The sequence below is a fragment of the Aspergillus pseudotamarii genome (assembly GCF_009193445.1).
Source record: "Aspergillus pseudotamarii strain CBS 117625 unplaced genomic scaffold BDV38scaffold_97, whole genome shotgun sequence".
Lineage (NCBI taxonomy): Eukaryota > Fungi > Ascomycota > Eurotiomycetes > Eurotiales > Aspergillaceae > Aspergillus > Aspergillus pseudotamarii.
Genome location: NW_022475111.1, coordinates 33109 through 49960, shown reverse-complemented (window position 1 = coordinate 49960; position 16852 = coordinate 33109). Strand labels below are relative to the sequence as shown.

The 16852-nt window shown below is 46.7% G+C and overlaps 7 protein-coding genes across 7 annotated transcripts; 4 read left to right on the top strand and 3 right to left on the bottom strand.

The window, feature by feature from the left end:
• Nucleotides 1–347: 347 nt before the first annotated feature.
• Nucleotides 348–1185, top strand: prs3 (proteasome core particle subunit beta 6; the record flags this gene model as incomplete). Its single annotated transcript, XM_032058060.1, has 2 exons — nt 348–445; nt 498–1185. 2 exons carry the CDS (start codon nt 348–350, stop codon nt 1183–1185), a joined length of 786 nt encoding a protein of 261 aa, XP_031907923.1.
• A 220-nt stretch (nt 1186–1405) lies between these two features.
• Nucleotides 1406–2296, bottom strand: BDV38DRAFT_275601 (pre-rRNA-processing protein PNO1; the record flags this gene model as incomplete). Its single annotated transcript, XM_032058059.1, has 3 exons — nt 1406–1462; nt 1514–2163; nt 2221–2296. 3 exons carry the CDS (start codon nt 2294–2296, stop codon nt 1406–1408), a joined length of 783 nt encoding a protein of 260 aa, XP_031907922.1.
• A 719-nt stretch (nt 2297–3015) lies between these two features.
• Nucleotides 3016–4882, top strand: BDV38DRAFT_288296 (mitochondrial distribution and morphology protein; the record flags this gene model as incomplete). The annotated part of the gene is made up of 3 exons (XM_032061015.1): nt 3016–3421; nt 3475–4697; nt 4751–4882. The coding sequence occupies 3 exons, from the start codon at nt 3016–3018 to the stop codon at nt 4880–4882; spliced, it is 1761 nt and encodes a 586-aa protein (XP_031907921.1).
• A 1594-nt stretch (nt 4883–6476) lies between these two features.
• On the top strand, nt 6477–10739 carry BDV38DRAFT_228631 (GTPase-activating protein BEM3). The gene is made up of 2 exons (XM_032052902.1): nt 6477–9819; nt 9884–10739. Exons 1-2 carry the CDS (start codon nt 6666–6668, stop codon nt 10498–10500), a joined length of 3771 nt encoding a protein of 1256 aa, XP_031907920.1. The 5' UTR covers nt 6477–6665; the 3' UTR covers nt 10501–10739.
• Nucleotides 10740–11119: 380 nt separating this feature from the next.
• On the bottom strand, nt 11120–12324 carry BDV38DRAFT_228554 (uncharacterized protein). Its single transcript, XM_032052901.1, has 2 exons — nt 12145–12324; nt 11120–11980 (listed from the first exon to the last, which is right to left on the bottom strand). The coding sequence occupies exons 1-2, from the start codon at nt 12212–12214 to the stop codon at nt 11343–11345; spliced, it is 708 nt and encodes a 235-aa protein (XP_031907919.1). The 5' UTR covers nt 12215–12324; the 3' UTR covers nt 11120–11342.
• Nucleotides 12325–12369: 45 nt separating this feature from the next.
• Nucleotides 12370–13982, top strand: BDV38DRAFT_228634 (18S rRNA methyltransferase BUD23). Its single transcript, XM_032052903.1, has 2 exons — nt 12370–12755; nt 12823–13982. Exons 1-2 carry the CDS (start codon nt 12733–12735, stop codon nt 13637–13639), a joined length of 840 nt encoding a protein of 279 aa, XP_031907918.1. The 5' UTR covers nt 12370–12732; the 3' UTR covers nt 13640–13982.
• Nucleotides 13949–16128, bottom strand: BDV38DRAFT_228646 (isocitrate dehydrogenase (NAD(+)) IDH1). Its single transcript, XM_032052904.1, has 5 exons — nt 15879–16128; nt 15526–15586; nt 15382–15456; nt 14404–15307; nt 13949–14345 (listed from the first exon to the last, which is right to left on the bottom strand). The coding sequence occupies exons 1-5, from the start codon at nt 15909–15911 to the stop codon at nt 14258–14260; spliced, it is 1161 nt and encodes a 386-aa protein (XP_031907917.1). The 5' UTR covers nt 15912–16128; the 3' UTR covers nt 13949–14257.
• Between the last annotated feature and the right edge of the window lie 724 nt (nt 16129–16852).

The window sequence follows — 16852 nt, the reverse complement described above, 5'->3', positions numbered from 1 at the left end:
TATCCTCACTATTTATAGTTGTTGAGATATTCGAGTGTCAAAAAGGACCTATTTGTATGGAGTACCAGAGCTGGCCGCTGGCTTGCAGTGGCCGCTCGTTTACAGGTTACGTTAATCTATCGGCTTATGTAAGCCGAAGGCAGCTACACCGCGTCACGGTGATAATACTACTACTAGTGTAGTAATAGCTCCGCCCAAGAACTACTCAACTTCTTTCCCCAATCGAGATTCTTTTTAATCCAGAAGCCTTCTGGGTTATCCAAGTGGCTAAATACACGCTACACGCAGCCTGTACTCACTTTGAATTATCTTTTAACTTTGGTCGATACCGAGATACACCTTAGAAGATGATGTCTTTCATGGGTCACCAACCTCAGAGCGACGCCGTCGGCTACTCCTTCTCTCATCCAAAAAACGCCCCAAACAAAGAACACTCATTTTACCCGTATGTACCCAACTCTTATAAGTAGTTTTGGCGCTGGAGCTGACCTACATAGGTACACTGACAACGGCGGCTCCACTTTGGGTATCACAGGTGCTGACTTCGCTATCCTTGCTGGAGACACTCGTTCGGTGGCAGGGTATAACATCAACTCTCGCTATGCTCCTAAGGTTTTCAAAATTGGCGGTGATGATGATACTGGCGAGGGTGCCCATATTATATTGTCAGTCGTGGGCTTCGCTGCGGATGGCCAAGCACTGAAAGAAAGGTTAGACACAGTGGTAAAGATGTACAAGTATCAACACGGGAAGCCCATGTCTGTCAGAGCATGCGCTCAGCGATTGTCGACCATTCTTTACCAAAAGCGTTTCTTCCCTTACTATGTGCATGCTATTCTAGCCGGTTTGGACGAAGAGGGCAAAGGAGCGTTGTACAGCTACGATCCAGTAGGCTCATACGAAAGAGAGCAGTGCAGAGCAGCCGGATCCGCTGCCAGTTTGATCATGCCATTCTTGGATAACCAAGTCAACTTCAAGAACCAATACATTCCCGGCAGTGGGGAGGGGCATGCTCTCGAACCTAAGAAGCCGGAGCCATTACCCAGAGAGACCGTCGAAAGGCTCGTGCGTGATGCATTTACCAGCGCTGTGGAGCGACATATCGAAGTTGGAGATGGATTGCAAATGATGGTTATTACGACAAATGGGATAGAAGAGATCTACACCCCACTGAAAAAGGACTAGAAGGAGGGTATACTCGACGTTGTGTCTCATCAAGTTCATTCGGATATTTCGTTACTCATGGTATGAAAGCATGGATAGGATAATTCTGGTGTAAGCCACTTTTTCTTCACCATCATGTCAATTATGTCGAAACCAATTTCTTTTCAACCTTTAACGCCAGTACCATGGTCAAAAGAGATCTAAGAGGAAGATAAATAGAGAAAACAGCTGTGTGCAGGCATTAAAAGCGCTCTTTCATGCGTGATGCCACTTTGCGCAAGTTACCATATACTTTGCCCTGTTGTAAGTTAGTATTTGGATATCCTAGGAGACAGGTGGGCAGACATACCGGTGGGCTTCCGAGAATCAAGCTAACAACAGCTTCCTGTGCAACCAGAATATTGCGATAGCCACCCAATAGGTGTATTTTTTGATCTGCGAGGACAATCCTGGTACGGGTAGCATTTTCTATTGAGTGCTTAAGTTTGCCGTCTTTGCCTGCAATCCGCCCAATAGCGCGGCTAAGGTGTTCTCCATGAAGCGATGCTTTAACATCTCGAATCTCAAATGATCGGATATAGAGGTCATCCAACCTGAGTAATGCAATAGCGTCGTCAACATCGAACCCGAGTGTGAAGGCTTTGACAAAATCTTCGCCCTTTTGTAGTGCGCCCGTATCGGTGGTGAATTTAGAGGTACGTAGCTCAACCGCCCTGCTTTTGATATTCATGCGCACCTGTAGCTTGAGGTGCTCAACTAGCGGAGGGTATATTCTACTCCAGGAGGCCTTGAGAGGCGAAAACCTATGAGGAGGAACAGGAACCTTCCGAGTTTCTACTCGATATACAGTATTGGTATCCTTTGCGGGTGTAAAAACTGGCCGGCCTTCCTCATCAATGCGCATGTCGGCATCTGGAGCATTTTCGTCTGTAGAGGCAAACACCGGTACACTTTCCTCAGCTGATGTCTGTGCATCAATTAGAACTTCGTCATCTTGATCTAACAGTTAGTTAAATAGTTAGTGCAGACCAAAAAGACAAAGTAAATAAAGCATACCTATAGCGGCCTGAGCGACAGGCGCTCCGGACGTTGTTGTTTGATCAAGTCTCTTGAGTGCTGTTGGTGCTGGCATTTTGCTTGGGTTGCTGGTAATGATTTTCGGGTCTTGTAAAAGGACGGTGGATGTAGTGGGAATTCTAGAGTTTTCGGTTGCAAACAAGACAAACGTCTTTAGGCGCGGGTTTATGATTTCATGCAATTCTTGTCCGAGAACCAAGGCTAGACACTTCCCGACCTCAGAAGCCCATGGGCATACATTGTCTGTCACATCTTATCGAAGGTCCTGGAAAGCGCTACTGGGATTTTGTTTGAAATAACTGGAACGGCCCTTGTTTCACCTCATCATCATACATTTTCCAGCATGTGACGGCAATAATGTCTAGCAATTTTGGACGCAGGTTGTACACCAGTTTCTGGGAAGCAGCGAATCCTTTCCTCGGACGCGGCCTCTGCACAAGTCGCACACCACATTTTTATGATACAGCAACAAACTCGAATAACATTATATGCGACCTTTTGTTCAAAAGACAGACCAGGAAGATATCCTCCCTACCTCCCCGGAAAACGACACAGATCACCAGACGATTCGCTTCAGGTAGTTTTCTTGTTCTCGGAATATCCCCAAACTCGACCGCAGTAGAGACTGGGACAACTTGTGCGGTAGCCCCAGAAAAGATTATATCCCATGTCACGCACAGGATCTACAAGTTTGATAGAAGGCTGCTTCACAGCTCAACAAGAAATGCATCCCCACCAAGAGGCCCCCACACGAGCAAGGATGATCTACCGAAGATGGAGGCACATATGGAATCTTTGAGATACAGCAATGAAGGCTCTTGGGGGAATGTCAAGTCTTCAGAATATAAGGTGGACACGAAGAACACAAGGTCAAAGCAGGACATGCCTGGGCCCCAACCGCCAGGGCCATCGACCCGCCATCTGATTGACCGTTTGCCACACATGCCACAATTGCACCGGCCAACCAAAGAGGAGCTATTGGCTGCAGCGAACGGCTTTTGGTCTCGGCTCAAAGTACGATTTAAGTGGTTCTCGATTCGAAGCGTTCGGCCTTTTAATCTCGACGAGATAACTGCACTTTTTTCGTGGGTACTCCTAGGGCATGTTGTCTGGGTTGTCTTAGGCACAACGACATTCTTCTCCTTGTTGATCATCGCAATCAATACAGTTTTCGCTCAAGGTATGTTCGAGGTCTGGATGTCTGTATTTTGATCTACTACTAAAGGTATACAGAAACCTTGGCTGGGTGGATAGGTAACTATCTTACGAAATCTTCAGGGGTGAAAGTTGTGTTCGAGTCAGCGATCGTCCCCAAGTGGAGAGATGGCGTAATAACGTTCAAGAATGTCTTTGTTTCCAGGCGACCCGGCCAGGGAACAGGCCATGTTAGTAAAGGCTCGCCTAAAACTGCAGCTGCCGTGGCTGCGGCTGCAGCACTTAATGATCGGCCTAACCTGGGCCTGTCGGATCAACGACCCCCATCGGTAGAAGAGGATACGAACTATACGCAATTTGACCTGGCGATTGAGACAGTAAACGTCACACTATCATTTACAAAATGGATCAACGGCAAAGGGCTGCTACGTGATGTCGAGATTCAAGGAATACGGGGCGTTGTTGACCGCAGGTTTGTTTATTGGTCAGATGATGATCTCGACCCAAAATCCTACCGGCATGAACACAATCCCGGAGACTTCGAGATCGATTCTTTTAAGATGAGCGATGTGCTAGTCACGGTTTACCAGCCAGACAATTTCAGACCGTTTTCTGTTAGTATATTTTCTTGCGATCTGCCACAACTGAGAAAGCAGTGGCTGTTTTATGACTTCATGTCAGCCAATATGATGTCAGGGTCTTTTGACAATTCGCTGTTCACTATTCATCCACGACAGACTCACAGTTTCACCGGAGCACAGTTAGACAACGGTGTAGGAGAGGATGGTAGGACGAGCCCGTGGAAGAAACATAGCAGGATACGCATTGATGGTCTGAATATTGATCATCTAAACCGCGGAGTACAAGGGCCATTCTCGTGGATACATGAAGGAACCGTCGACATTGTTGCCGACATTATGTTTCCAACAGAAAATGATGAAAGCCTAACCAAGGTCATGGCTGGCATTTATGATCGACTAGAAGCAACTGTCACATCTACCCAGTACCGTGATACATTATTAGATTCCTCAACTCAGCTTGGTGAAGCTGTTGGTGAGAACGACAGGCGATTTCTAGTCACCGACTTACGACTGCACTTAAACAATGTTAGGGCAGTTGTCCCCCTCTTCACACGAGATCTCTCATATATAAACAATGCCCTCATCAGGCCCATTGTGGCATACATCAATTCACGACGTACTTTCATCCCTGTTAATTGCCGCCTCGTCAAGCGAGTTGGTGATTTCGACGGCAGTTGGACTATATTCGATAGCGGCTTAATGGATGATCTCTCGGCAGCGGTACGTCAACCGTCTCTCTCCGAACAATGTTGGAACTCACTGATGTCTTGTAGGTTTATGACGCATTTGCCCGGGATGTTGTGGATGAGCAAGCACGCAAGCGACGTTTCAAGAAGGTAGGGTTTTGGTCTCTCCAATTAGCAGCCCAAGCTATTTTTATGGGTATGGCTGGAAATATAGCATGACCTTGTATTTCTATGTGAGGTTTCTGGCGTTTCAAGGGCTGGATAATAAAGGCGTTCAGGGAATAAAAAGCGTTTAATGATTATCTACCGAGGCGAGGAATAAATGCTGTGATTTTCTCTGCTCCTGTTTGACATACTCATCTCCTCATCCTTAGGTAGCATTGGCAAGGGCTTGGGCTCCTTTTATCTCTCCTCATTTACCTCCGCTTACTACCCTTGCCATCCATCCCTTGAACCTCTATACTACATTTTGAATATTTTGTTCGACAATATAGAAATGGATCTGAAAGGGTGGTATCTATCTCAAGATACATAGATCCGCGGTAATAGACTTAAGCTCTAGAGCAGTTCAAAGAACTACATACTATTGCATAGATTCTTGTTGAAACTAAAATAGATTACATGAGACAATCACTGTACTTAAATATGTACAATCTCATGCAAAAAGTTTTGAAACCGACCGCTTCACCGCCCTAAATACCGCCTTAGGCCTACCCTACCGCATTAAATTTAGGAGGTTTCTGCTAGCATAATGGCCTATTAGGAAGGCGGTTATAAAAGAGCAATAAAAAACGCGGTTTCAACCTTTTTGCATCCACATTGTAATACTTAAATGAGTGGTACTCTGTACTAGTTAAGTAGTTATGTTGGAGTTACATGGTAATTACCTAGGGCATAGTTATTAGTCATAATAACACTATGTATTTAAAAAGTTAGGATGTCGGACAAACCAAATAACATACAGAGTACTCCGTACTCTGTCCTCTGTACCAAAGTTAGTACGGAGTAGTACTCCTTCTCCTCAGTACGTATACTGCTCTATGTATATCATGCACTACAAAGCACGGATGCATCTCCCCCTTTATTTTCCGAATCCTCCACTTTCTAATCTGGCATTTTATCTATGATCTGTACCTACTACATATATATATGCCGCGTATATGTATTACTATTCGTATGCTCTCCACACGTAACCACTGCACAGAGTAAACGGTCAAGCATACATACCTAGTATGGAATGAGAGTGCCCCGTACTACTCTAATTTGTTGCTGTAAGTTATCTCAACTATCTATACTCATTGTTTCCCTTGGACACAGAAACCTACGTTATCTGGTACGTAGTAAGAAGTAGGTACATACTACGGAGTAAGGACAGTACGTAGTAATATTATCTTACCCCTGAACCGGCGCCCATCACCCACTCAATTAACCGCCCGAGTCTAGCGTCCACTCGTGGTCCGCATTTCCAGTTTGAGAGCTCCAACTCCTACATAATCTGCTATGTAGCAGCTTCCGCGGCAGGGTAGCAACAACACTTCAACAACCTCAACAAGCTCTTTGCAGGGCCTCCAAGGCCACATTCAGCAGGACATCGGTTGCTTACACATTCAACATTGACTGGTGATTCTATTTCATTGCCCGTGACCATCCGTGACCACGATCCCGACGTACACTGCTGAGGCTGCGGCCATTACTACTCTCCGTAAATCTACATCACCTCTCTGTATACAAGCTATCACCTCCAATCACCCCGCAATTAACTACTAGGCCCTCGCAGAGTACTATTGTCGCCAGAGTTAGTTAGCTGCACTTTTGCGCTTTCAAAACGCTTGGTCAGATTTGTCATTAAATAGCTCATGCGACGTTCCCGGTTCCTTCATCCGGTGTCACCCAAGTCTCATTGAGCGCATTTGGAGGGTTACCGTTGAATAGACCTGACCAGCATGATAGAAACTTGACCGAACAGACAATACCAACTAAATCTCGACAACATCCGTACGCAATGGAAGCCAACCAATCCTCAACACCTTCGCCTATATCATCTGTCTCGGCGCCTGGGGAGCGACCCGGGCAGCGCATCATGCCCCGCACCTCGTCAATCGACTCTGCGATATCATCACTCTCTTCCGCCTCGCAGTCCCATAAGTCTCCATTTGATGCTACGGCTTTGAGCCAAGCTGATATTGAGAATCTCATCGCCACTGCAGGGTCTGCCGAGGCAGTAATCATACATCTTTTAAAGGAAAAGCATCATGCAGCATCTCAGAATTCGCAACTCTGGAGACTGGTTGATAAGCAAAGAACACTTATCCTTGGGTTAAATAAAGATCTTGAACGTGCTTTGAAAGAGAAAGAGCGATATAGGAAGAAGTTCAAGGAGTTACAGAGCCCTACACCTATTTTACCACCAAGCAATGGGCATCACTTACAGCATAAAGCCATCCAAAGTGAAGACAAACCTCTTGGGCAGAGGAATCCCGAGCAAGGGAAGTCGCAGTATCAAGGTGTGTCACCACCTAGCCCTAATTCTATCGGGCGAAACCTATCCTCTAGCACTATCCGATCGCAGAACGTGGTTGTACAGGATTTATCGGAAAATCTGATTAAGGAGTGTTCTACTGGTCATAAAGGCGGGCTGGATCGGCGATTAGGCTCGCAACCTCCCCCACCATCAGTGTATTCTCAACAAGAATTAGCGAGCCCAAGTTCTTTGGCAAGCTCCAGCTCCCCTGTTAACGATACTATACCAGGTGAAGATAAGCAGCAAAGAGTCCCACATCCTGTGCGCAAGGCTCCACCCGCACCCTTGAATCTTGCTCAAGGCGAACGCACTTTATTGGGCAACCCAGATATCTACGACTCTGAGTCTGAGTATGAGGATATTTTGGCAGTTGATGAAATACCCGTAGAACGGGGTCGAAGAAAAACGCGCGATGACGATGATCGGGAACGTGAAGCTGTCCTCGCACGGGAAAGGATTGCGCTGAGTTCTTCGAGGAACAAATCTTCGCATTCAACGAAGGCACCTGCAGATGATTTGCGTCGGCAAGCAGCTTCAATCACTGAACAATCTGAGTCTTTGACAGCTCCTTTAAGTCCTCGCATAACTCTCGGCGATCACCCTATCATCATAGCGCCGAAGAGCCCTGGCTTACCTGTCAGTCCAAGGCCTGAGGATCGCCCACCCAACTCTCCTTTGCCTCGGTTGCCCAGAGACATGACCAACAACATAGCTTCTTTACCGATAGCCTCAGGGAGTGGCCTCTCGGGATTGGCTCTATCACCTCATGTCAGCAAGTATCAGGCCCCCTTTAGCGCTACACATTCCTACTTGCCAATCGACGTAGTCAGTCGATCCATCCCCTCGATCGATGCCACTGTTAGAGCCGAAAGCATTAGGTCCACAGTGCCAAACACTAATGGTATCTATCGGGGATTAGTTTCAGAAGATTACCCAGGCTATCTATTACCTCCAAATGCGCTGCCTTTGGTGCTAGTTAAGGTGTCGTCATCACGGCTCCGCCCCTCCCGAAATAGTTACTTAGCGTCTAGGCCTTCAGAAGAAGAGCCCGTTTTTACACTGAGCGTCCTTTCGCGTTCTGAAAACCTGGAGCTCTGGCGTGTGGAAAAGGTCATCGCGGCACTCCCACAACTTGATCAGCAAGTAAAACAGTTATCTAGCTACGGTGGGAAGCTACCAGACAGATCCATATTCAGTGGGCACTCCCCAGCCAAAGTGGATGCGAGGCGAGCCGCAATAAATGCATATTTCGAAGCCCTTCTCGACACGCCAATGGATGAAAAAGCGGCTTTAGTTATATGCCAGTTCCTCACGTCCGATGCCATTGAGCCACGGGACGATGAAACCAGTTTGCTAAAAGGTAGTCAACACGTGAGCTCCGAAATACTTCGTGGTCCAGATGGTAAGCCCAGAAAAGAAGGGTATTTAACAAAAAGAGGCAAGAATTTTGGCGGTTGGAAGGCTCGGTATTTTGTCCTGCATGGCCCCGAGTTGAGATACCTTGAATCGCCAGGTGGTCCTCACCTAGGAACTATCAAAATTTACAATGCCCAGATTGGCAAGCAGTCGCAGGGCACAAATGGTGAAAATAATAGCCCGCCTGCACGAGCCGAAGATGACTCCGACAATCAATATCGCCACGCGTTTCTCATTCTGGAACCAAAGAAAAAGGATTCTTCGGCTCTTGTCCGACATGTTTTGTGTGCCGAAAGCGACGAAGAGAGGGATTCTTGGGTAGAGGCACTCTTGGAATATGTAGAAGGGCAGTCCGAGAACGAAGGATCGATTAGTGGATCTGTCAAGGGTCAGGCCTCTGGTATACACGTTGCCAACATAACGGTCAACCCCAAAATGCCCCCAAATGGAAACAAGAACAACAGAACAACCGACAGTTCGGATCTTGAAGGCCCCGATATAGTTCAAGGATTTAGTTACGAGGATGCTGTCCCTGCCGAACCACCAGTTTTCGGACCACCTTACGAACAACAGGTACTAAGGTCACCCACTTTCCCTCAGATGTCACCAACCGACCCTACAGATGCAACCCAAGCAACGAACCATGTGCCAGACCCTAGCCAGCTCTCGTCTAGATTCATATCTGGACCTACAAACGGAGCTGTTATCCAGGACGCGGGAGCTTGGGGCAATAAATCGGCAACTAGTACCAAAGAAAAAAAACGTAGCATCTGGGGATTCCGCACAAGATCGTCAGTCGACCTTGCCTCACAACTGCAAGCCAGTTATGACTCTCCATCAGCTCAACCACATACCCTTACCTCGGGTGATAAAAGGGACTTTGTCAGGCCAGTCTTTGGTATCCCATTGGCGGAGGCGGTGCAGTTCTGCGCACCGCGGGGTGTCGACGTTGATTTACCTGCTGTAGTCTACCGTTGCATCGAGTACCTCAAGGCCAAGCGTGCAGAATCAGAGGAAGGGATATTTCGATTAAGTGGGTCAAACATTGTTGTCAAGGCGCTCAAAGAAAGGTTCAATGCTGAAGGGGATGTGGACTTCCTCGCCGGTGATCAATATTACGATGTACATGCCGTGGCCTCGCTTTTCAAACAATATCTGCGAGAGTTACCCACTACTGTTCTCACTCGCGAACTTCATATCAAATTTCTGCGTGTTCTTGGTAAGCACAGATATTGATCTGAAGTGATGTTAACGAATCTTGATGCTAATGGTCTTCGTTCCAGAACTTAATGAAAGGCAGGATAAGATTGCAGCATTCAACTCTCTTGTTCACAGACTTCCGAGACCAAACTTGGCTTTACTGCGAGCATTGGTCCAGTTTTTGATTATCATCGTGAACAACTCCGATGTCAATAAAATGACGGTCAGAAATGTTGGCATAGTTTTTGCTCCAACATTAAACATACCTGCACCTGTTTTCTCGATGTTTCTTACTGAATTTGAGCGAATCTTCGAAGACCTGCTAGGGATGCGTTCCGACAATGATGAACTAATCATGGGTAGTCCTACATCCCCAGGAATTTCTCATTTTACGCCATGCCAGATGCTGACAGAGGTGCCGATTTTGCATACTCAAACAACTTTCCGTAAACAGGGGGATCCTCGTGACTGTGATGAATGCATAACTCATCAGTCGAGCTACGATCACTCCTCTAGCCACTTCCTGGAAAGTAATAACGAGGAGCATACCAGTTCTTCCACAACGAGCAGGATGTTGACACCAAACCCTGAAGCTTCACGTTCCATCAAATCGAAAAGAAGAGAAAGCTCTCTACTTTTCATGGAGGTTAATCATCTTAGCTCTCCTTTTCCTTCTACGAACGATGATGATGGTGAGTAAATTCGACTATTTCTTGCTAGAGTCACGAGATTCACGATTATTAGCCTGATCGTCTGCGCCTTGTGCGCTCAGCCGGTTACACCAAGGAGAATCTGAACGGTCCACTTTTATATATATATGTGTGTGTGGGTGTGGGTGTGGGTGTGGGTGTGTTCTGCGTTTATCCCACCCGCACAATCACCTCACCTCGTCGTTGATCTTGAACATGGGCAGTGCTTCAACGACCAAGGCCATCATGATTTGAACGAATTTGAAATGACTCGAATATACAGACCTGACCAGATTCAGCCAAATGCCAAAGGGGAATATCTAATACTAATGATAATTACCAGAGATAGCTCTCGCTTTTCTAATTTCACATTGCCTACATTTTCGTTTGGACTCCCCCCACACTAGCCCGGCTTTGATTTAACGACAGTTATCTTTTAGTCGTATTCAATGCAGGGAAGGGCGGTGGTATGCTTCTATTGGTTATGACATGACTTACACATACCTACCTTCTGCCGGCTGCTTATATCATGTTCTTGCCCTACTTGTCCTCACTCTTCTTCGGTATCTCTCCCGATGTCTGGTTCCAATCACGTTGGAGAACAAAATCCAAAGTGTTATATACCCATGCGTTATATATTTACATCAATACGTCTTAGCACTTTCAAGCAATGCAAAGTTTCTGCCGCCTAGCTAGGTATATAATATAGGTGTGTGAAGTTTGATCAGAGCCCAATCAACCCACGCATGCTGCTCTTCGATAGATAGTCGCTGTCGATGGTGATCGTAGTACAAATACATTAACCAGGCTAGCAGGGACCAGAAAAATACCCATTACGTAGTTTTGTAGCGCCTCAGAACCTTTTCGAGCGTTCACCTCTCCAAAACCCCATCAATTCACCATTTTCTTTGACCCAGTCCCGAACACTGTCCACCAGAGCCTTTGCCATGCCCTTGTTCTTGGATTTCCCATCTGAAGTCAAAGTATTGCGAGCAAACCCTGGGGTTGAAACATGATCACCAGTAGCATACTCGGACCCTATGCTGGGCAAGACATTTTCCCCTGCACTGAGGCTAACAAAGAGCGCAAAAGGGACCAGCCAAACACAAAGTCCAAAATAAGATGCAACTTCAGTGAAAGTCGGCATGTCCTCCGCATTGATTTGGTATGGCTGGCGCCAGCTGGATGCAGCTCGCGATGCAGGTAGAGGTTTCGAGAAATGACGGAACCAGAGCCAATGGTTTAGGCCAACAAGGACACATGACAGAATGAAAAAGGGATCCGATAGCTTGACGATGGGGAAGCGTCTTAAATTACTTGCATAGACGATGTGCGAGCCGATGCCGAGAAGGGATAGAGAGAAAGGAAACCGGTCAAACACGAATAGGAGGATCTGGATGAGGATAATGCTGTATATCAACCGAGTCAAAAGGCGACGGGCGAGAACAGTGTGTTCTTCTACGAGTTCCGACATATAGTAGAGCCCAGAAGCTAGAGATTCGTCAGCCCAATGCATCTCGGCACGATTGAAGGCGCTTGTTAGCAATTGAGCCGTAACCCAGTTGTATGGGTTTTTTTCGCTTCACATCCACTGGCAAGATATCCTAACTTGGCAGCTCCTGGCTGCCGATTATGGGGCAACACGCATATCTTACCTATGGCCAAAGTAAGAAATGAGAACCCCACAATAACCCCCAGATATCCTAGTAAGGGTAGGATCCACATGTTGGAGAGCTGAAAGTATCAGTCTAGCTCCAGTTGTTATATTATATGTTCTGAGGTTCAGGAAGCGGACAAATGAGGCCAGGCGATCGTAAGTCATCCAATAATGGGAGTCAATTGGATTATGATATATGAGCCGATAGAGGGGTAAATTGATGGATGTTAGGTGATTTGAATGACTCGCGGTCAATGATTTATGGAGTACCACATATGTTGATACTTTCATGCCTCAGGCTTCAATAGACGGTACAAGGCACCTTTCCCCTCCGGCAGAAAGAGATAGACCGGGGAGAAAAATAAGAAAAGAAAAGATAGGAAGGAAGCCCCAAAAAGGGAAAACAGCAAGGGTCCAAATCAAGTCGCTTTCGTTTTGTCCTTCAACTCTTTTCTTTCGGGCTTATATCTCAGCCTTATTAAGATTTTCTTTTGAGCATTTCACCCTCAACCTTTCGACTGAAAATAAGGCATACGTTCTAAAGCACTTCGCTAAGAAACGGAGACTTTAATTTAAGGTAACAGCTATGTCACGTCCGGAGGATGTCTTGTAAGATCCCCAGTCCGAAGAAACTGCGCAAGTATCTTACCAACCATTCGTTTGTCTCTGACTAAAGGCCCCCTGATCTGTTCTATGACGACAATGAATCCCGCAAATATACCACGTCCTCGCGAATTCGTAACATACAATCTGATATGACCAATCGGGCACTTGAACTTCTTGACCTTCGATCTCCGTCATTGATCCTGGATATCGGCTGTGGCTCTGGACTTTCCGGCGAAATTCTTTCTGCAGTGCCCCCTGAACATGGGGGACCTCATACCTGGATGGGCATGGATATCTCACCTAGCATGCTTGATATCGCCCTTCAACGGGATGTAGAAGGTGATTTGTTTCTTGCTGATATCGGACAAGGAGTGCCATTTCGCCCAGGCACGTTTGATGCAGCTATCAGTATCAGTGCCATCCAGTGGCTCTGCAACGCCGAAACGAGTGATGTTAGTCCTGAAGGACGCCTGCGGCGTTTTTTCGAAGGGCTTTATGCTAGCCTACGGCGTGGGGGCCGTGCTGTTTGTCAGTTCTATCCTAAAAATGATGCACAGCGAAATATGATCAGCGGTGCTGCCATCAAGGCTGGTTTCGGAGCCGGCATCCTAGAGGATGATCCCGGGACAAAGAACAGCAAGCTGTACCTTGTTTTGACTGTCGGTGGCGGTGGTCTGCAAGGTGATATTACAGGCGTCGTGAATGGAATGGATGATGTTAATATCTTGGATGCCAGAAGAAAGGCAATGGAGAATGGGAAAATGCAACTGCCGCGAAAAGGCGATAAGGCTTGGATTATGCGAAAAAAGGAACAAATGGAGAGAAAGGGCAAGGTTGTGAAACAGAATTCTAGGTACACTGGGAGGAAGCGGCGTCCAGCTTTCTAATAATACGACCATGGTTGGCTTCCTGTGCTTGATCAAGTCGATATCTCTTTGGTGCTTGGGTTCATTGCGCAGGAAACAGAAAACAATAAGGCAGTAGAGAGCCGTGGCCACAAACGACATGGATATAATTATTGCGTTGTGACCATTTCCATCCAGGCGCAGGTCCATTTACAGCAGGTATTATCCAAACGACAGCTACCCTTAGGTCCTTAAGAGCTTCATGATCTATGGGTATATACCTTGCAGTGGTATTCCCCGGGTTGGTTCTGAGCCAAAACCCGCTACACTCAAGAGGTGCCCTAAAATGAGCGACGCGAGGGCGGCTTCCCCATTCAAGCTTGTGGGATATCAGATGGAGCTATCCTGCTGATGGATAATTAAAGGGAAATTTCTTCTATTTTCAAAACCTAGTATGTAATTTTACACATCCTAGCTCCGCAAATTTGTGACAAGCTTCAATTGTGAGTAGGACGCCTTCGATGTCGCTTCAGCGAAAGATAATACACAGTAAAGACACAAACCCAGAGAGCCAGCATGGCATTCACTGAGTAATCTACTGGCTTATACAAGCTTTCATTATCGTGAGAACAGCGATTAAGCCGGGCAAGGTCCCGCAGTTTACAGAGCGGCCTCCATTTTGTCCAGAACGGCCCTAGTGAACTCATGGGTGGTGGCCTGACCACCCATGTCACGGGTTCTTGTTTTACTAAGGGAAATTGTCAGTAAGGGAGCAAGGTATCTCATGAACTGGTCAGACTACTCACCCTTCACCGATGACATCGTACACAGCCTTGGAGATTCTGTTTGCGTGATCATCCAAGCCGAGGTGGCGCAGAAGCATAGACCCAGAGAGGATCATAGCACTGGGGTTCGCCTGGTCCTTGCCCTTGATATCGAGCCCGACGTGACGGCAACCGGGTTCAAACACAGCAACGTCGCGACCCATGTTGCAGCCCGGGACAACGCCTGGTCCGCCAACAAGAGCTGCACCGACATTGGAAAGAATTCCGCCGTACAGATTGGGCATGACCATGACGTCAAACTGCTGGGGCCGGGACACAGCCTGCATGGATGCATTATCAACGATCATATCGTTGACCTCCAAAGTCGGATAGTTCTCGGCGACTTTGTGGAAAGTGCTACGGAACAGACCATCGGCCAATTTCATGATGTTCGCCTTGTGAATACAGGTAACCTTCTTCCTGTTATTTGCCAGGGCGAAGCCGAAAGCAAATTTAGAGATACGCTCAGATTTCGCACGAGTGATGATTTTCAGCGACTCAACGACACCCTGAACAGACTGATGCTCAAGGCCAGAGTATTCTCCCTCGGTGTTCTCACGGATGATGCAAAGGTCGACATTCTCATGGCGCGTCTTGTAGCCCGGGATGTTTTTAATCAGAACAATCGAGGCAAAGATATCAAGCTCCTGTCGGAGAGCAACGTTGAATGATTGATGGCCGGAGCGCTCAACGGGAGTGAAGAGGATACCCTTGAGACCCAGCTTGTTGCGGCGAAGGGAAGCGATAGATTCCTTAAAAAGTTCTTCCGAATGTTTGTTGCCCGCATCAACACCACTAACATCTACCTGCTCCCACTCAATGGGCACGTTGTCGGCTTTAAAAATGGTCTTGACCGATTCAGCAACTTCAGCACCAATTCCATCACCTTTGCTCAAAAAATAAGTATGTGTTAGCAGGTCTAAAGGCGATTCCAAGGAGTTTTTTAGAATGTATATATACCTGGAATGAGCGTGACAGTGTATTTACCGCCATACTTGGTCGGCTTGAAGATGTCCGACTGAACGCTAGCAAAGGCTAAAACTCGCGAGTCAACCATACGATCCATCTAAAACCAGCTATACGGAGAAGATATAGACGACATACATCTTGCTGCCAAGGGGGAGCGGACGGTGGGAGCCGTCACCGCAGCGCGACGGAGGAAAGACTGTCATGATGCAAGTTAGCGAACTAAGAAAATGGTTGGGATATCACGTGAATTAATGACATATCAGGGTGATAATTCCGGGGGAGGGGGGGAAGAAATTGACGAAGCGTGCGAATCGGGAGTGCATCAGAACTGAAGATCATCAGGGGAGAAAAGGGAATGGAGGGGGGGAAAGGAAATAGAGCCTGTTGTTCCAGTTTCTATCGGGCAGAAGGAAGATACAAGGGTGACCCATGAACAAAGAGAACACAATTCGAAGTCAGCCATTGATTGGGTATGTGTAGATACTTACTTGCGCGGGCTGCGCTGTCCTTAGGGAGAACATCTTAACAATGAACCAAAGGGGGAAGCGGGGGGGAGAGGAGAGCAACGAAAAGCGAATCTAGCTAGAGGAGAGAAAAAGGCGTGCAGAGGGAAGAGAGACTGAGGACGGGAAGAAAGGCGGCCAAGGCTAAGGACAGGGAGTGCACGAGACGCCGGAAAAAACGGCGGATCGTCTCGGCATCCATTGAAAGCCAAGGATAAGAATGATCCGGGCCGATCTTATCTTTAGGGTCCATCACTCAATTAACCTATAATCAATCAACCAGCCCAATTACGCTCTATAAAACCGCTTAAACCATGACTGATGCATTCTTCGGTCTTTTGATTGTTCCAATCAGGTTTTTTTTAACATTCTGCCGAGAGTAACTAAGGTTTCTTCTTCATTATTCTCAAGTTTAGTACAAAGATCGTATTGATATTCCTGAACCTTTTCTTTTCTTTGTTGTTGACTAAAGAGGAAAACGAAAAAGACTTAGCAAACCCATCCCCACTTCAAGTTTTAACTTGTTCCGCTAAGTATTTTGGTATTCATTGTCCTCAATCTAATATACCGACTTTTCCCCTTTGGTATATCAATCAGGGTCTCTCTTGTAGTAGTCATATCAGTTCATCTAGGAAGCCATCCCTTATTGATGGCTTCTTCTGGTTATGAATCAGAATAACCTTTCATAGGGAAGAAAAAAAAAAGGCTATATACATAATGGTCCAATCTAGCAACTCGACTATTCTGAAGGGTCATTGGGAAAGAAGAATAGAACAACCCATTTGTTATCAGTCTGGTTGCAGGAAATGTCAGTGTTTGAACCACAGTGGATGCGCAATACACTCCTCACTGTGATGTACAAAAGAAACATTCAATTAGGGCTCAATCAGGTTGCCGCTTCAGTCTGCAGAAGTTTATTTTATACAAGCGTAGGGGGAGTCCATAGCATGTGATGCTAT

Excerpts from the sequence above, each read along its gene's own strand:
- BDV38DRAFT_228631 (XM_032052902.1), top strand. The coding sequence starts at position 6,666 with ATGGAAGCCAACCAATCCTCAACACCTTCGCCTATATCATCTGTCTCG. Across the intron at positions 9,820-9,883 it reads CAAATTTCTGCGTGTTCTTG|AACTTAATGAAAGGCAGGAT; the intron begins GTAAGCACAGAT and ends TCTTCGTTCCAG.
- BDV38DRAFT_228646 (XM_032052904.1), bottom strand. The coding sequence starts at position 15,911 with ATGTTCTCCCTAAGGACAGCGCAGCCCGCGCAA. Across the intron at positions 15,457-15,525 it reads CTCCCCCTTGGCAGCAAGAT|CCTTTGCTAGCGTTCAGTCG; the intron begins GTATGTCGTCTA and ends CGCGAGTTTTAG. Across the intron at positions 15,308-15,381 it reads CACTGTCACGCTCATTCCAG|GTGATGGAATTGGTGCTGAA; the intron begins GTATATATACAT and ends TTTTGAGCAAAG.
- BDV38DRAFT_228554 (XM_032052901.1), bottom strand. The coding sequence starts at position 12,214 with ATGTGGATCCTACCCTTACTAGGATATCTGGGGGTTATTGTGGGGTTC. Across the intron at positions 11,981-12,144 it reads ATTTCTTACTTTGGCCATAG|CTTCTGGGCTCTACTATATG; the intron begins GTAAGATATGCG and ends ACGAATCTCTAG.
- BDV38DRAFT_228634 (XM_032052903.1), top strand. The coding sequence starts at position 12,733 with ATGTCACGTCCGGAGGATGTCTT. Across the intron at positions 12,756-12,822 it reads TCACGTCCGGAGGATGTCTT|GCCCCCTGATCTGTTCTATG; the intron begins GTAAGATCCCCA and ends CTCTGACTAAAG.